The sequence below is a fragment of the Malus domestica genome, chromosome 09 (assembly GCF_042453785.1).
Source record: "Malus domestica chromosome 09, GDT2T_hap1".
Lineage (NCBI taxonomy): Eukaryota > Viridiplantae > Streptophyta > Magnoliopsida > Rosales > Rosaceae > Malus > Malus domestica.
In genome coordinates, this window is record NC_091669.1 from 2934242 (window position 1) to 2947816 (window position 13575).

The 13575-nt window shown below is 35.7% G+C and overlaps 1 protein-coding gene and 1 long non-coding RNA gene across 13 annotated transcripts; one reads left to right on the top strand and one right to left on the bottom strand.

Annotated features, from left to right (window-relative positions):
- Positions 1-3826: 3826 nt before the first annotated feature.
- LOC139188199 (uncharacterized) lies at positions 3827-4855 on the top strand. The gene is made up of 2 exons (XR_011571483.1): positions 3827-3935; positions 4616-4855. It is a non-coding gene; the product is annotated as an uncharacterized lncRNA (long non-coding RNA).
- Positions 4856-6681: 1826 nt separating this feature from the next.
- On the bottom strand, positions 6682-12852 carry LOC114826907 (uncharacterized). Of its 12 annotated transcripts, none has more exons than XR_011571474.1 (11): positions 12633-12852; positions 12477-12543; positions 12238-12401; positions 11695-11760; positions 11496-11619; positions 10952-11051; positions 10773-10845; positions 10645-10691; positions 10297-10321; positions 7078-7120; positions 6682-6997 (listed from the first exon to the last, which is right to left on the bottom strand). XR_011571474.1 is itself a non-coding variant. In XM_070805390.1 (6 exons), the coding sequence occupies exons 2-5, from the start codon at positions 12526-12528 to the stop codon at positions 11575-11577; spliced, it is 327 nt and encodes a 108-aa protein (XP_070661491.1). In that variant the 5' UTR covers positions 12529-12543; positions 12633-12852; the 3' UTR covers positions 10952-11051; positions 11543-11574. The 12 variants fall into 12 exon arrangements, 1 of the variants encoding a protein (XP_070661491.1); XR_011571471.1 differs by having other exon boundaries at positions 10297-10324; XR_011571472.1 differs by having other exon boundaries at positions 10266-10324.
- Positions 12853-13575: the final 723 nt, after the last annotated feature.

The following is a 13575-nucleotide window of genomic DNA, read 5'->3' on the forward strand; positions in this document are numbered from 1 at the left end:
TCTTTTCATCTCTTCGAGAACTAAAACTTTTGTTTATGTTTCACTCGATTTCGTTGAGTATTGACAAAGTTATGAACGTTTAAAGTTAGGGAAGTTTCCGGCCGAATTTCAGCCTTCTTCTCCGGCGAGACCAAGAAACCAAGGCCTTTGAGCCTAAACCCATTCGAACTAGGCCCTTTGGGCCGTGCTTACACCTAACCCAACCCCTTTTATTTTATTTTGTTTCTATTTATTTTATTTCAAACCCAAAACAATTGGGCTGGGCTTTCAAGCCCAGTACCTTTAAAACCCTTTATAGTTTTATTTATTTTGTTTTTGTTTTAAAACCCAAAGGCCTTGGGCCATTTCTGTTAGGGTCTTAAGCTCGTTAGCCACTAAACCCTTTAAACCTTTTAAACCCATACCTTTTTTAATTATTAAACCCCAAAGCCCTTTGAGACCAAAACTCTATACCCTAGCCGGCCCAAACCCTTTATGTGGAATATTCTGTAAGGAAATATTCTAGGAATATTCTATTGACTTTTACAAAATTTATCCGGAACTCTTCTTAGGGTAATTTGACGTTCTGAATTCGTTTCCAACGTCCGTTTTCCCAAATTCAATTTCTATTATATAGTTTTATTAATTTGACTCTTTATGTGCTTAGGGGCAATTATAGTGGTGTTTCTGTCTTCGCTAGCTGCGTGACTCTTCGGCGGCAAAGTATTGTGAGTGGACTCCTTCTAAAAATGCATTTTTTGATAGTAGAAATGCATACATGAAAAGCATGATTTGATGATTATGTTATATGAAATGCTTTGAGATAACATGCTTACTAAGGCTATTTTGAATTATTATTATTTTTCCTATATCATGTGTTCTTATAGAATATATGATGGATGACGATATGATATTTAGAACATGTTTCGAACACCTCTTTATAGTATAGATGATGGATGACTTTATACTATGCAGTTGATTTTCAATATATATATATATATATATATATATATTCAATGGTTTTGTACTTACCTAGTGGTCCTTTCCGCTACGGGACGTAGAGATAGATTCCGGTCCGTCCCGGGCGACGGTTTGGTGTTGGCATAGGGCCTGGAGTGTGTTTCTTTTGGCTATTTAGCACAGGGCATGGGGCCTGAAATGTATTTTCCTCTGACTATCTGCTCAGAGACGGGGAGCCGGCATGGGGTCTGGGGGTTATCGAACAATTCACTAGTGATTATTATATATACAAGTTATGATTTGAGACATTGCATGACATGCTAGGTTTCAGAAAACCTATGTTTATCATGATATATACGTGTTTTCATAAAATCTGGGGGTTAGTACCTTGTTAACTGTTTTATTATATATATCAACTTGGTCCACTCATGTTTATTTTGCGCCTCCTTCAAGACTTAGAATCGAGGCATACAATCCCAGCGTCCAGGCATTTATGCATCGACATCTTCGAGTCCTCTTGGTGTAGGACCCACTCCTTTGTTCATTCAATTTTTATATTAATTCTTTTAGTGTTCTAGATTAGATGTGTGCTCTGAACACGTTCCTTTGCACTCAATACATGGCTTTCGTCACCTTCGGGTGTCGGCCAACACGTGCCTATCCTGACCCAGAACTAAGACAACATTGGCATTGAATGTATCAATTGCATGAAGAAGCAACTGCAAGAAAATCAAACACGAATTTCAAATATATGACATTAAAACAACCACTTCAATAGTAAGTCAGCAACTACTTCGGGTCACGATACCATTGCTGGTATATGTGTTCCATCAATAGCTCCAACACAATCCTAAAATAATTATAAGAGTTAATACATAGCTACTAATATGCTTATGAAACCAATTTAATCATGGCATGGCTAAGATAAGTACTAATTATTAACCTTAAAATAAGGGTAAAATCTTGTACTTTCTCTTATTTTAGTTGGCATCGTGGATCTAGGTTGGACCATCAAATCTGGTGCAATTGTGTTCAAGGCCTTCAAAATGTTGTTGAAATTTTTGCTTGTTGTAAAATGTGACCGCCGAAATATGTCCTGAGTTTGGCAATATCAAGAATTTTGACCAATAGTGAGTATAAATGTAGCAACCATTTCTTCAATACAAATAAATCTTGTACCCTTCAAATGCGTCATTTTCGTAAGGACGTCACATAACTTTAAGAAAACATCCTATATAGCACTCGAAATTCTTGAGGATCCTCGTTCAATACCTTGTTAATATAATCGTATCCAGTTCAACTAATAGGTCGTCGGGCTAATGGCGTTCAATATGATCATCATGTATAATAACCATTAACACATTTGGCACTTGAACTATTGCTTGTACTGCCATCAATAGTAACTTAATGGCTTCATGATATTCTTCATCTTCTCTTTCCATTTCCTCTTCAATCATGTTTTCAGACATTATATAAAGAATCACCTAAGAATACAAAACTATATCCATTAGAACATAATAGAGAGAAAGGCAAAGAAACAAAACTATATCCATACTTCATCACTAGCTGTGAGCTTTTTTCTGACAGGGTCCCAACCAAATTCAGAATTGTGTCTAAAAAGCTGGCAAATTGATTGAAATCGACCCTTCAATGTTTTCATACGGTTCTTAACATGATCTTCAGTTTTTTTACACCCAAGTTTTTCATTGAGCGCGGGAACAATTTTGGCTTCTATGGTCTGCTTACTTATTATGCCATTAGCATCACACCATCCATTGTTTACGATCTCAACAAGTAGTTGTAACAACATGTTGTTCTCTTGCTCGGACCACTAATTATAGTTTCCTTTTGTCTTTTCTTATTGTGAATCTCCCATTTATAATCTTACTAGATGATGCATTATAATAAAATAATGAGACATGACAATAAAAGCATAACATGATAATAGGGATTACAAGTATAAATGACTATAAAAAAGATTGGGACAACAGATTGACATATTATTAATAGGGATTACAAGTATAAATGACGCAACAAGTATAATGACTATAAAAAGGCATAACATGATAATAACAGATTGATTAATAGGGATTACAAGCATAATATAAACAACGGATTGACATATAACAAAAAGACTGAAAGATAAACAAATACGTTAAATGTTATACCACTGATTAAGTATTATGTGTGCGTTTTAATTTCTGCTTCTAAAAGGGAGATGCGGTTCATGGAACCATGAATGGTCGAGACATCCAATTTTTTTTTAGACCTTCTAAGTGTCGGCAATGCATACGAAATCAACAAATTTCGTGTCGTTCAGAATAGGAGATCAAGCAAGGTTATCCCTCATGCTGCCATAATCGAATTGAATAGGATGGGGATGTGGTGCATATATTGTGTGGTTCGAAAGATATCACGTGCTAAATATCTCATTCTTAGGTATTTGGTGCATATACTGTGCATAGTGTTTCCTGATCTGATTTGTATAAAATTGCCACCACCTCTTCGTTCTTCGTTCGGTGAGGGTTTCAGGGATGGGAGGCCATGCCGCATCTGTGAGAGAGAGAGAGAGAGAGAGAGAGAGAGAGAGAGAGAGAGGAGTGGGGATCTCAGCGCCATTGCTGCAGATCATCGATTTCATGAATGGGAGAGGGGGTACAGTCAGAGAAAAGTATGGGGGCCACCGGGATTTGAGGAAGAGGGGTATTTGGCTTATTTCATCTGATTTCTCAAACGCTTTTGCTAATGAAGAGAGTGTTCGGTTCTATGATTTCTTTTGTTTGCCTCCTTCTATGTTGCTTTGTCATTTTTATTTTCCAGTGTTGGCTCATGGAAATTTGTAAAAATGGCTGCAGTTTTCTGGGAAGGTTATGTTTTTTGTGTAATCTCATTTTGGTATTTGATTGATAGTCGGTGCTCATAATTTGGATTTTTTTTAATCAAAATTGTTTGCAGAGAGAGAGAAAGAGTTCGTTCGACGCTTAAACCAGAGCCAGGTATATCTCTCATCTTGCTTTCTCTCTACGATGTTCTATCCCAATTTCTCTTAGACAGTAAGGGTTTTGGTTTGCTTTCTTGGATTAGATTTGTATATATCCCTTTGCATCTCAGTTTTCTCTGATTTAATAGTATAATTTGGCTCTTGGTATTCTAACTTTGCTTTCTTTGCATCAAAGTTGTATCTGGCTCTTGGTTTTCTTGATCTAATTTTTTTTTTTCTATAATTAGATAAATTAAGGAAAAAATTTCTATTAGTATATGAGTATTCGATTCTCATATATCATTTTCCTCCATTTGACATGATTTTGGATTATTAGCACTTAGGCTTGTTTTCCTCATTTTTGTTGAAAAAAGGCTTTTAGCTGAGTAATTTACTAATTTGGTTTTGATTATCAGCTATAAGAGAATGGGGGGTTTTAATTGTAATTATTTTAATGCGGCGAAATTTTTTAGATTTTACAGATTTTTCCAGTTCAGGATTATAAAAATTTAGGGCTTTTATTTGTTGATGTGATTTCCACGTACTCTGAATTCAAATAGAAATGCAAGGATATATTAGAGTTTTAGTGTTTTCAGGCATTCACGTGTTTGCTTATTATAGATGATGTATTTCTGTAGTGCACTAATATTTGTTTAAAAAAAATTAATTAGTTTTTCCTCCCCGTTGTTTGCTAAGGCGCTTCTCGAGACGGCGTTGGAACGTGCAAGTGATGAGGATTCAAGGGATGAGGAGGAAATGCCAAAGGAGGAGGATCAAAACGCGTTCTCTGTTAGGATAATTGGTGCCCTGAATTCTAGAAAGTCTGCACTCACCACTCATTAATTATATGGTTTGTTCCTTTGGTTTTTATGGTTTAAAGGTGTTTAATTTGATGGTGTTTTTGATACATTGTTGAATATATTGTTAGTTTAGTTATTGATTGTACCGAGTGTGGTTTATTCTTTTGATATTAAGTAGTTTTTTCATATCCCTGAACTCCTTTTCAAGTAGAGAAACGTGAGTTCTTCTAAGATGTTTAAGTGAGTGTCAATCAGAGAGTATTTTGTTCGAATATCTGTCCAAACAAAAAATTTATTTGGAATGAAATAAATGAAACAACTTTTGAGACTCCCACATTTGAGATGTGAAACCCCGTTCTTGGATTTTACTGTTATAATCTACATATTCGTACTATTGAGACTTTATATTATTTTACGATAAATTATATTAATTTATTTGAATTTAGACTTTAAATTAAACTAGTTACGAAGTTGAAGTTTGGAAATTAATTATCTAAAATTCGTGGACCTTTCGAGGTCACAATTTATACATTCAATTGAGCCAATGAAGCATGTGTGCCAACGAATTTTTAAGAGTTCGGCTTCGTTTTCTCCCTTTGGTCTTTAATATTTAAGTGTGAGGCACCTGGTTGTTGACTAATTGAGTCCCTTCTCTAAGTTTTTTAGTAGATATTGTGTAATTTGCTTTTATGAGCACTTCTTTAAGCTATCAAGTTCCCAAAATGTACAAGGAGATATCAAGTTTAACAAGTCACGAACTGTGATCAATCCAAATGCAGTGAAATTAGAGATTTTACACTTAAAAACTCAGTTAGCTTTAGACCATAGGATTAGCATTTTGCACATGTGAGTATCATTGACCTGCTCATTTTATTTTTCTAGATAAGAAACAAACTGTCATTGAAGGGAGAAGAAAGTGTACAAAAACAAAGTTTCTGTAAGCTTGCATTTATATGCCTAATATTTTAATTCATTTTCTTGGCATTACCTATTGAAATGGTTGCCTACACTACATGACATATTTGTGTGAACTGCATGTTTCTTCTGTTTCTTAAGGAAACAAAACTTTTTTGGAAACCATATCTTTCTAATCAAAGACGTTCAGTTTCTTCCCACTCATTGTACAATGTGTTTGTATGCTAGCTCACTTGAATGTATATAAAAGCAAAACTGCATATCTTATCGACCTCATTCACTCATGTATCCTTTCATAATTGTGTTGAATTTATTCAACTTAAATGTGTTTATATGCATTTTTTAGTTAAACTACTATATTTTTGTTCAATTGACTGCAACTCATGCCGCAGTTTGCTTCACAAACCTCTACGGTTAGCTTCCATACAATATGTTGCAAGTTTGAGGATATCTCTACATCTTAATTTCTGCTCTCTAGTTGCTTCAAGTTTGTAATTTTATGTGCTACACTGCCGTTTGATTTGATTATAAAAATGTAAAACATGATTTACAAATTTGTATTCAATTTTTGATGTTTTTCCAGTGTAAGGCATATGTTGCACAAATGAGGTACGTAGACTGCAGGGCATATATTTTGCCGTCTTAATTGCAGGGGCAAAATATGTGTAAACTGCAGCTTGCATCTGTTTCTTCAGTTTTGTATGGAAACAAACCATCTGCTTATTTTTGCCTTTGAAAAGTTGTGGTTACAAATTTAGCTACTTGAACAAGTCCTCAACACTTTGTATTTTTAATTACCTGTTGAAATGGTTGTCTACACTGCATGACACATATTATATATGTAAACTAAATGTTTCTTCTGTTTCTTAAGGAAACAAAACTTTTTTGGAAACCATCTATTTCTAATCAAAGACGTTCAGTTTCTTCCCACTCATTGTACAATGTGTTTATATGTCAACTCACTTGAATGTATATAAAAGAAAAATTGCTTATTTTATCGATCTCATTCACTTATGTATCCCTTTGTTTGTTCATAATTGTGTTGAATTTATTCAATTTAAATGTGTTTTATTCATTCGATTACGCCTGAAACAGCTGATTCCCGTGGCAACGCACGGGCCTAATTTCTAGTAATAATCTAATCTGTTGTCGTATTTGGGATACATCGTTAAAACTAATTTTACGCCTAGATAGCTCACATCTTGCACTCCTTACATAAGCCAGTAACGTACATCCACGGGAAAGCGAGACTACTGGGGTTTTGGGTCATCGACTTCACGTTTCAAGCCATGTCACGGTTCCTGCAATCAAATACTTGCTTGGAAGCTCCCCCGCCGATGGTGCAAGGTACGTAATTGTCTTCCTGTAACACCGCATATTGGGTTAGAACAACGAAAACCAGAATACAAGAAGTGTTTCTAGCAAGTTGTTCACTATACAAACCTCTGAATGTCGACGACTGTGACAGACAAACCCAGCAACATTACTGCAAAACAAACAAAAAAAGTAAATATTTAAGACTCTACAGATTACGAATCATACTCTGAAATACAAAATGTCACCGTCAAATTCGCATCCCTATCTCCAGAGACGGAAAAGCAAGCAAGAATTACCACAATACTACTATGTATTTTCGTTCTTGTGACAGTGAGGGGGTAAAACCATCTACTTTCCTATGTGAAGTTCAAATGAAAGTGAACGAGACCGATCAATGTCATATACTTTAGTGATTCATTATCTATTTCTCTATCAGATAGATCAAATCACAATCAACATTATTCTCCAATATTACATTCCTATTACATGTAATAGACCACTTAAAAGGTCGATTTATATTGGATAAATCCAACTAGTATATAGTTTTCAGGTTACCAAAAAGGAAAGAAAAAGAGTGCACCATTGTGAAACCATAAGCTCCTGAAAACTGCAAAATTAGAATCCCAAATCCATAACAAACACAGCCTTACTCAAAAACCTAAAAGCTACCCACAAAAATACAACCTTTGTACGTTCCAGAACGAATTCCAACTCCAATCAAGCTGTAGACATCGAAATTTCGGTAAATAAATGTTGACCGGTAAATCAAAGTGTCAACGCTCATGTATTACATAAATTTTACACGTAACGTGTGACTCAACGAAAATTGAAATGAGTTGGAAAAAGTCATCAAATAGGACACGTGTCAACACCTGGCAGAAACGACTTATTTCATCTGAAATATTATATTCAAAATTAGGCCTTGGAAAATTCTATAAATACAAGCCCATTTCATTCATTTGGGGGAGACCAATTCATATTACACCTTGAAGCTCTGAAGCTCTGAAACTCCAAAGCTCTCAAGCATCCAGGTTCCCGAAGAATCAAGAAAGCCTTCTTCGTTCTTCGTTCATCGTTCTTCCAAGATCAAGCCCCAACGGCCCTTTGGATCAACAATCATCCACCAATTCAAGATCAAGCCCCGACGGCCCTTGAAGAAAGCACCATTGTTCATCATCCGTTCATTCAAGATCAAGCCCCGACGGCCCTTGAAGAAAGCACCATCGTTCATCGTCCGTTCATCCAAGATCAAGCCCCAACGGCCCTTTGGATCAACAACGTCGGCGAATCCACACACATCCAACCGTTCTTCAAGATCAAGCCCAAAAGCCCTTGAAGATATGTTCATCACTGTTTCTTCAAGATCAAGCCTAAAAGCCCTTGAAGATCCACTCATCACCGTTATTCAAGATCAAGCCTCAAACGGCCCTTGAAGAAACATTTATCCTCAAGATCAAGCCCCAACGGCTCCTTGAAGATCCGCTCAAATCCACCTTTAAAGATCAAGCCCACCGCCCTTTGAAGAAACTTCCAACAGTTCATCCAATATCAAGCCCCGACGGCCCTTGGATCAACGAAACATCCACAAATCAACACCTTACGGAGATCGAATCAGATGACAAATTAGAGAGAGATTGTAACCCAAAATCATCAAATACAAATATTTGTTTGTGCACGTTTGTTCTTGTCTCTTTCGTTTCAGGAATTTTCCTTGTTCACACAAGCCACTGCCCAACAACCAATATGCAATACAAACAAAACCCAAAGCACCAAAACGCAATTCATAACAGAAGCACACACAAGCCAATAATTTCAATGAGTTTAAAGCGAATGAGTCGTAAACTCCAAAAGTGAAGAGAAACAGGGGCAGAAATCTTGATCAGTGGGAGTATTCAAACTCCCTTGTTCTGGGGTTCTTCGCTACCGTTCAACCTCCTCATCAGCTCCTTCATTTTGTCACGGACATAAGGAACAGCGTCAGTACACAGTGTTCTTAGCGTTTGGTAGGACTTGGTCCCAATTATCGCAAAATATACGGCCCAACATGCAAAGGGTAAACCACCCGAAAGCTGGAACGAGGAGGAGCACCAGTAGAACCAACGCAAGAGTTCCACACAAGAGGCTGATGTTGTTCATCAGTTCATATATATTTGTATTGTTGGAAGCTTGCAGAATGTTGGCAGTCTGCAATGTCCCCGCGTAAGTGAGTAAATCAGCAAGAATCAGTCTCTTGGAAAAAAACCTTTCTTGGAAAAAAAGCAGATTATATACATATTGATAGACTGCAGATTATATACTTATATACATATGGAGGCAGATCAACTCGCAGCCTCTAGATAATACTAGAAATTTATACCCGCGCGTTGCTGCGGGATTGAAAATTGTATGAAAGTGAAACTTCATTGTTTTAATAACCAAAGTTTATGAAAATTGTTGAAATAACAAAGATACAGTAGCTCTAGGTAGCTATTGTTACCCCTTTGCAGCAGCCTCCTTGTGTAGTACTCTCATTTTTTTTTTCTCCAAGCATTTCGAGCGTATGGCAAGCATTTATCAAAAGTGATTTAGAAAGCAATTTAATCGTATCAACACAAAGAATACATAAAGCATTATACAATGAAGAAACATTCCATGTTCCACCACCACCTCTCAAACTAAATTCTAAACTACGCACAAAACATTCCATGTTGTCAAATTTCCAACTATAGCAAAATCTATAGCCTTTGCATGTACACAAATCGGGTGAGCACATGCGGAAGACTATATTTCAATTAAGTTATCTATATGGTGCAAAACAAAACAACTGTACATGTAGCTTATGAACAACCGTACATGTAGCTTATAAACAACCGTATATGCAGCTTATCAAAATCCTTTACAATTGCTAACTGCATAAGTGCATGCATAATATTCAAGTGAAAAAAAAAGAAAGATAGGCCCCACTTTTCAAATAAGAGCAATGAAGTAGGTTCAAATGAAGCACACAGAGACTAAAAACATGAGATTCTATGACCCACAAAATCGTTTTTATATCAATTAACCAATCCTTGTTGTACTATAGTCAAAGAAGAACAATTGATACTTGAAGATGACTGTCTTAGAATTAATAAATAATACTACAAATAATAGATTTTTCTATATATTAAACAACCACACTGACATTAACTGGTTTTTGTTTATTGATCAATATAAACTGAATTTTCCAGTAAAAAAATTTGATTGAGAAAATGACCAAAATGGAATAATTAGGTAACGATACTTAAAACTGATCAACATTCAAGAAAAAGGGGTGTGAGAGAGTGAGAAAGTCCAACCGTAATAGTGTGCATGAGATTCCCATAGTACCTTTGTAATCGTATCACCCATAGAGCTACTGAAATGAAACCAACAAATGTGAAATTAAAATATGAACTTGATGAATTTAATAGATATATATACAATCTGATATTTCTGGTCAAGAGTATAGAAGATAAAAGCCTACTGTAAAATGAAAACAATTGTAATCTACAAACTTAAGGGTGCAATTGTAAAACCAAAACAATTGTCTGCCATTAAAAGGTGCAACCAAAGCATATAATCTCATTAAGCTCGAATTTATGTAACAATACGTGGATTGGATCACAATCAAAATTCAAAACCCATTAATAAAAAGAAATGAAAGAACACAAATAATAAATATAGCAATCTATTAACCTTTAGTGACTCTCAACATGTGCCTGGAAGAAGGCTTTTCCAACATCCTGAAATCATGTCAAGAGTTAAAAAGCAGCAAGAAAAAAATCAATGGAAAAGCTCTGTAAATTTGACGCAGAGCATATTGCCTGATGGAGCCCTTTTATAATCAAATGGATCAAGTTCTGTTCATATGGTTCCATCATCCAATCTGTCAACTGTCTGAAAGAATGAAGAGTCAGTATCTACATGAGTAAAATCTGAAAAATAATAGCAACAAAATGAGTCAGTTGTTTAAACCAGTGATATACTAAGACAACACCAATACCTGTATATAAACCACAGCTTCTGAGACAGAGAAGAGTGTATTAAGGAATTCCCACCACGTTTCCCTTCGGAGGTCCACCAGTTCCCTCCCGTATATCTCACTTCAATGAAAACAAAGTTAGGCCACACTATAAAATATACTACTCCAGCATTTTCCAAAAATGATATTCCAAGAAGTTAAATGCTTGAAGAACCTAAGAAGAAGATAATACATAAATTTATACTAAATTGTAATATATAGATCTCTATATACTAAAGTAAACTTATTGGACATGTCCAGAAATAAATCTAAGCAAAAACTGAAAAATGAAAACCAAATGGTTATCAAACGCTCCCCAAAGGAATTACACATTTTGGATTCATTAAATGGAGTCTTTCAAGACCTCCAACCAAGTGAAACTGGTATACAAATACAATGCATATATAGGGATTGTCGATCACTGAAAACTATATGCTTAACAATCATTTTAAGGACCATAGTAACAGTCATTTTATCAAACAGTTAGTAGGCATATTTGTCAAACGAAGCCATCAAACATGCTTACTTCGACCTTAAGCTGGTTCCATTCACATATAAGATGGAAAATTATTCCATTCCCTGGAACGATTACAACCAGAGCTGATTTATAGTTGCATATGCAATACTCGCTCACACTTCCTTGTAGTACACTGAAGAAATCCCAGTAATAAAGTGAGTAAAAGAATTGTGTGTGTAAGAGAGAGAGAGAGAGAGAGTAGGAATACCTTTGAATGAAGCCTCTGCCTTTGGAACCTAGGATCACATCTGATGGCTTGACTCATTCTGCTTCGCTACAAATTATATACTCAGAAATTAAAAAACTGAAATATACACACACTAAAAATTGAAAAAATTTGAATTCCTATATATCAAATTCCACATAATTTCAAATTGGTACAATGGAACCAGCACGAACCACTTCGAGAAAAGTGATTCATGTTCATCATTTTCCAAATAAATAAGCAACCATTGTAAAATATTGACATGATACAGCAACGAACTTTCTAGGTGACGTCGTATGGAAAATGATGTCCATGCAAAGCCATAAGACAAAATCATTCAATAACATACATAATATTCGTCAATACATGAGGAGTGGATCTACCCACAGTCATTCTAGTTCGTACAGCCTCAAATCATCATCACCAGACGAATGTTAAACATTTAACATGAAAAGGAATCAATTTCCTAAAATTTCAAAAACCAAATACCCAAAAATTAAGAAACAAAAACAAATAAAAAAAAACAGAAGAATTAGGTGAAAATACCTTATGTAGGATCTTGAGCTCCTCACACGCGTTCCACATCATCTTCTGGATAGCAAAGAAATCTCCATTCATGAAACCTTTATAAACAGACCCTTCAATCAAGCTATTTTCTCTGAACCCATCTGTGGCCTCTCTCAACTTTTCAATCCCAAACTCTCTTGGTACTTGTCCAAGCAAAACATAATAAACTCATTCGAAAACAGAACATCAATTCCACGAAAAATTAAAAAACTTTCTACCTTCAAACATAAAATCTTTCTTTATCTTTCCCAATTGTATTTCTACCTCCATTCTCTCCAACCTAACCTGAGCAATCCATGTTACCAAACAAACAAAACCCAATTCGGTTAATGCTTTATGGGTCATGAAAATTGGCATAAACAGAGATAACCCACCTTTTAATACGCATTTTGGAACCGGAGTCGGAGAGTGTGGAGGCTGACGGAGCGAGACGGTGAAGGCCGTACCTGAGATCACATATTCTCAGGTACGATACGAAACAAAAAATTACAAATCCAAAACTAAAAAAAAAAAATAAGAAACAAACTAAAACATGGGATTGGTGAAGGCCATAAATTCGGAAGGATGGACGCAGAAAGCTCTTAGAGACCGATCCCAACTCAGAGGATGGAGACGGAAACACAAGCCAATATTTTCAAGGTTTTGCGCCGAAGATTGTGAGTTGGGATACAATGTTCGAAACCAAACTTGCACGTTTTGAGAAAGCGTTGATGAATCAGGTTTTCTATGAAGATGGAGAGCGAGAGAGAGCGAGTTGAATGTAGTCTGACGATGACCGACGCGTGGCCAAATGGGTAAAAGCGTCATCTCGCTGTACCAAACGGGCAAGACAAAGGGCAACAAAGAAGATATCAAAGGGCATTTTAACCATTACCCTGCTCGTGAACAGTGCTTTTCTACTGGGTTTTAGTATATAGATAATGTGGATCCCACTTAACTTACAAAGCTTACTGGATTTGTCCCGTAAAAAATAGAATCGCGTAGGTAATTTATACATAATACGATTGGTCGTGTGCCTAAGTTTTGCACGAAGTTGACAAATCAGAAGCCCTTTATTTACACCCTTATCTGTTATATTTGTCCTTTCCACATCTAGAGACATAAAAGAAATAAAACTACGAAGAATGTAGGGAACTTTAACGAAAAGTTTCCGGTACTGTTCACTTTAACGAAAAACCACATTTTTATACTAAAAAGTTAATCCTGGTACTATTTATTTTACCCTTTATTTTGTCCTTATCGTTAAAACTCAAAATTTCCAAGCATTTTTCATTAGTTTTTCTAAGAAGGAATCTAGTACACAAATTGTAAAGTAAT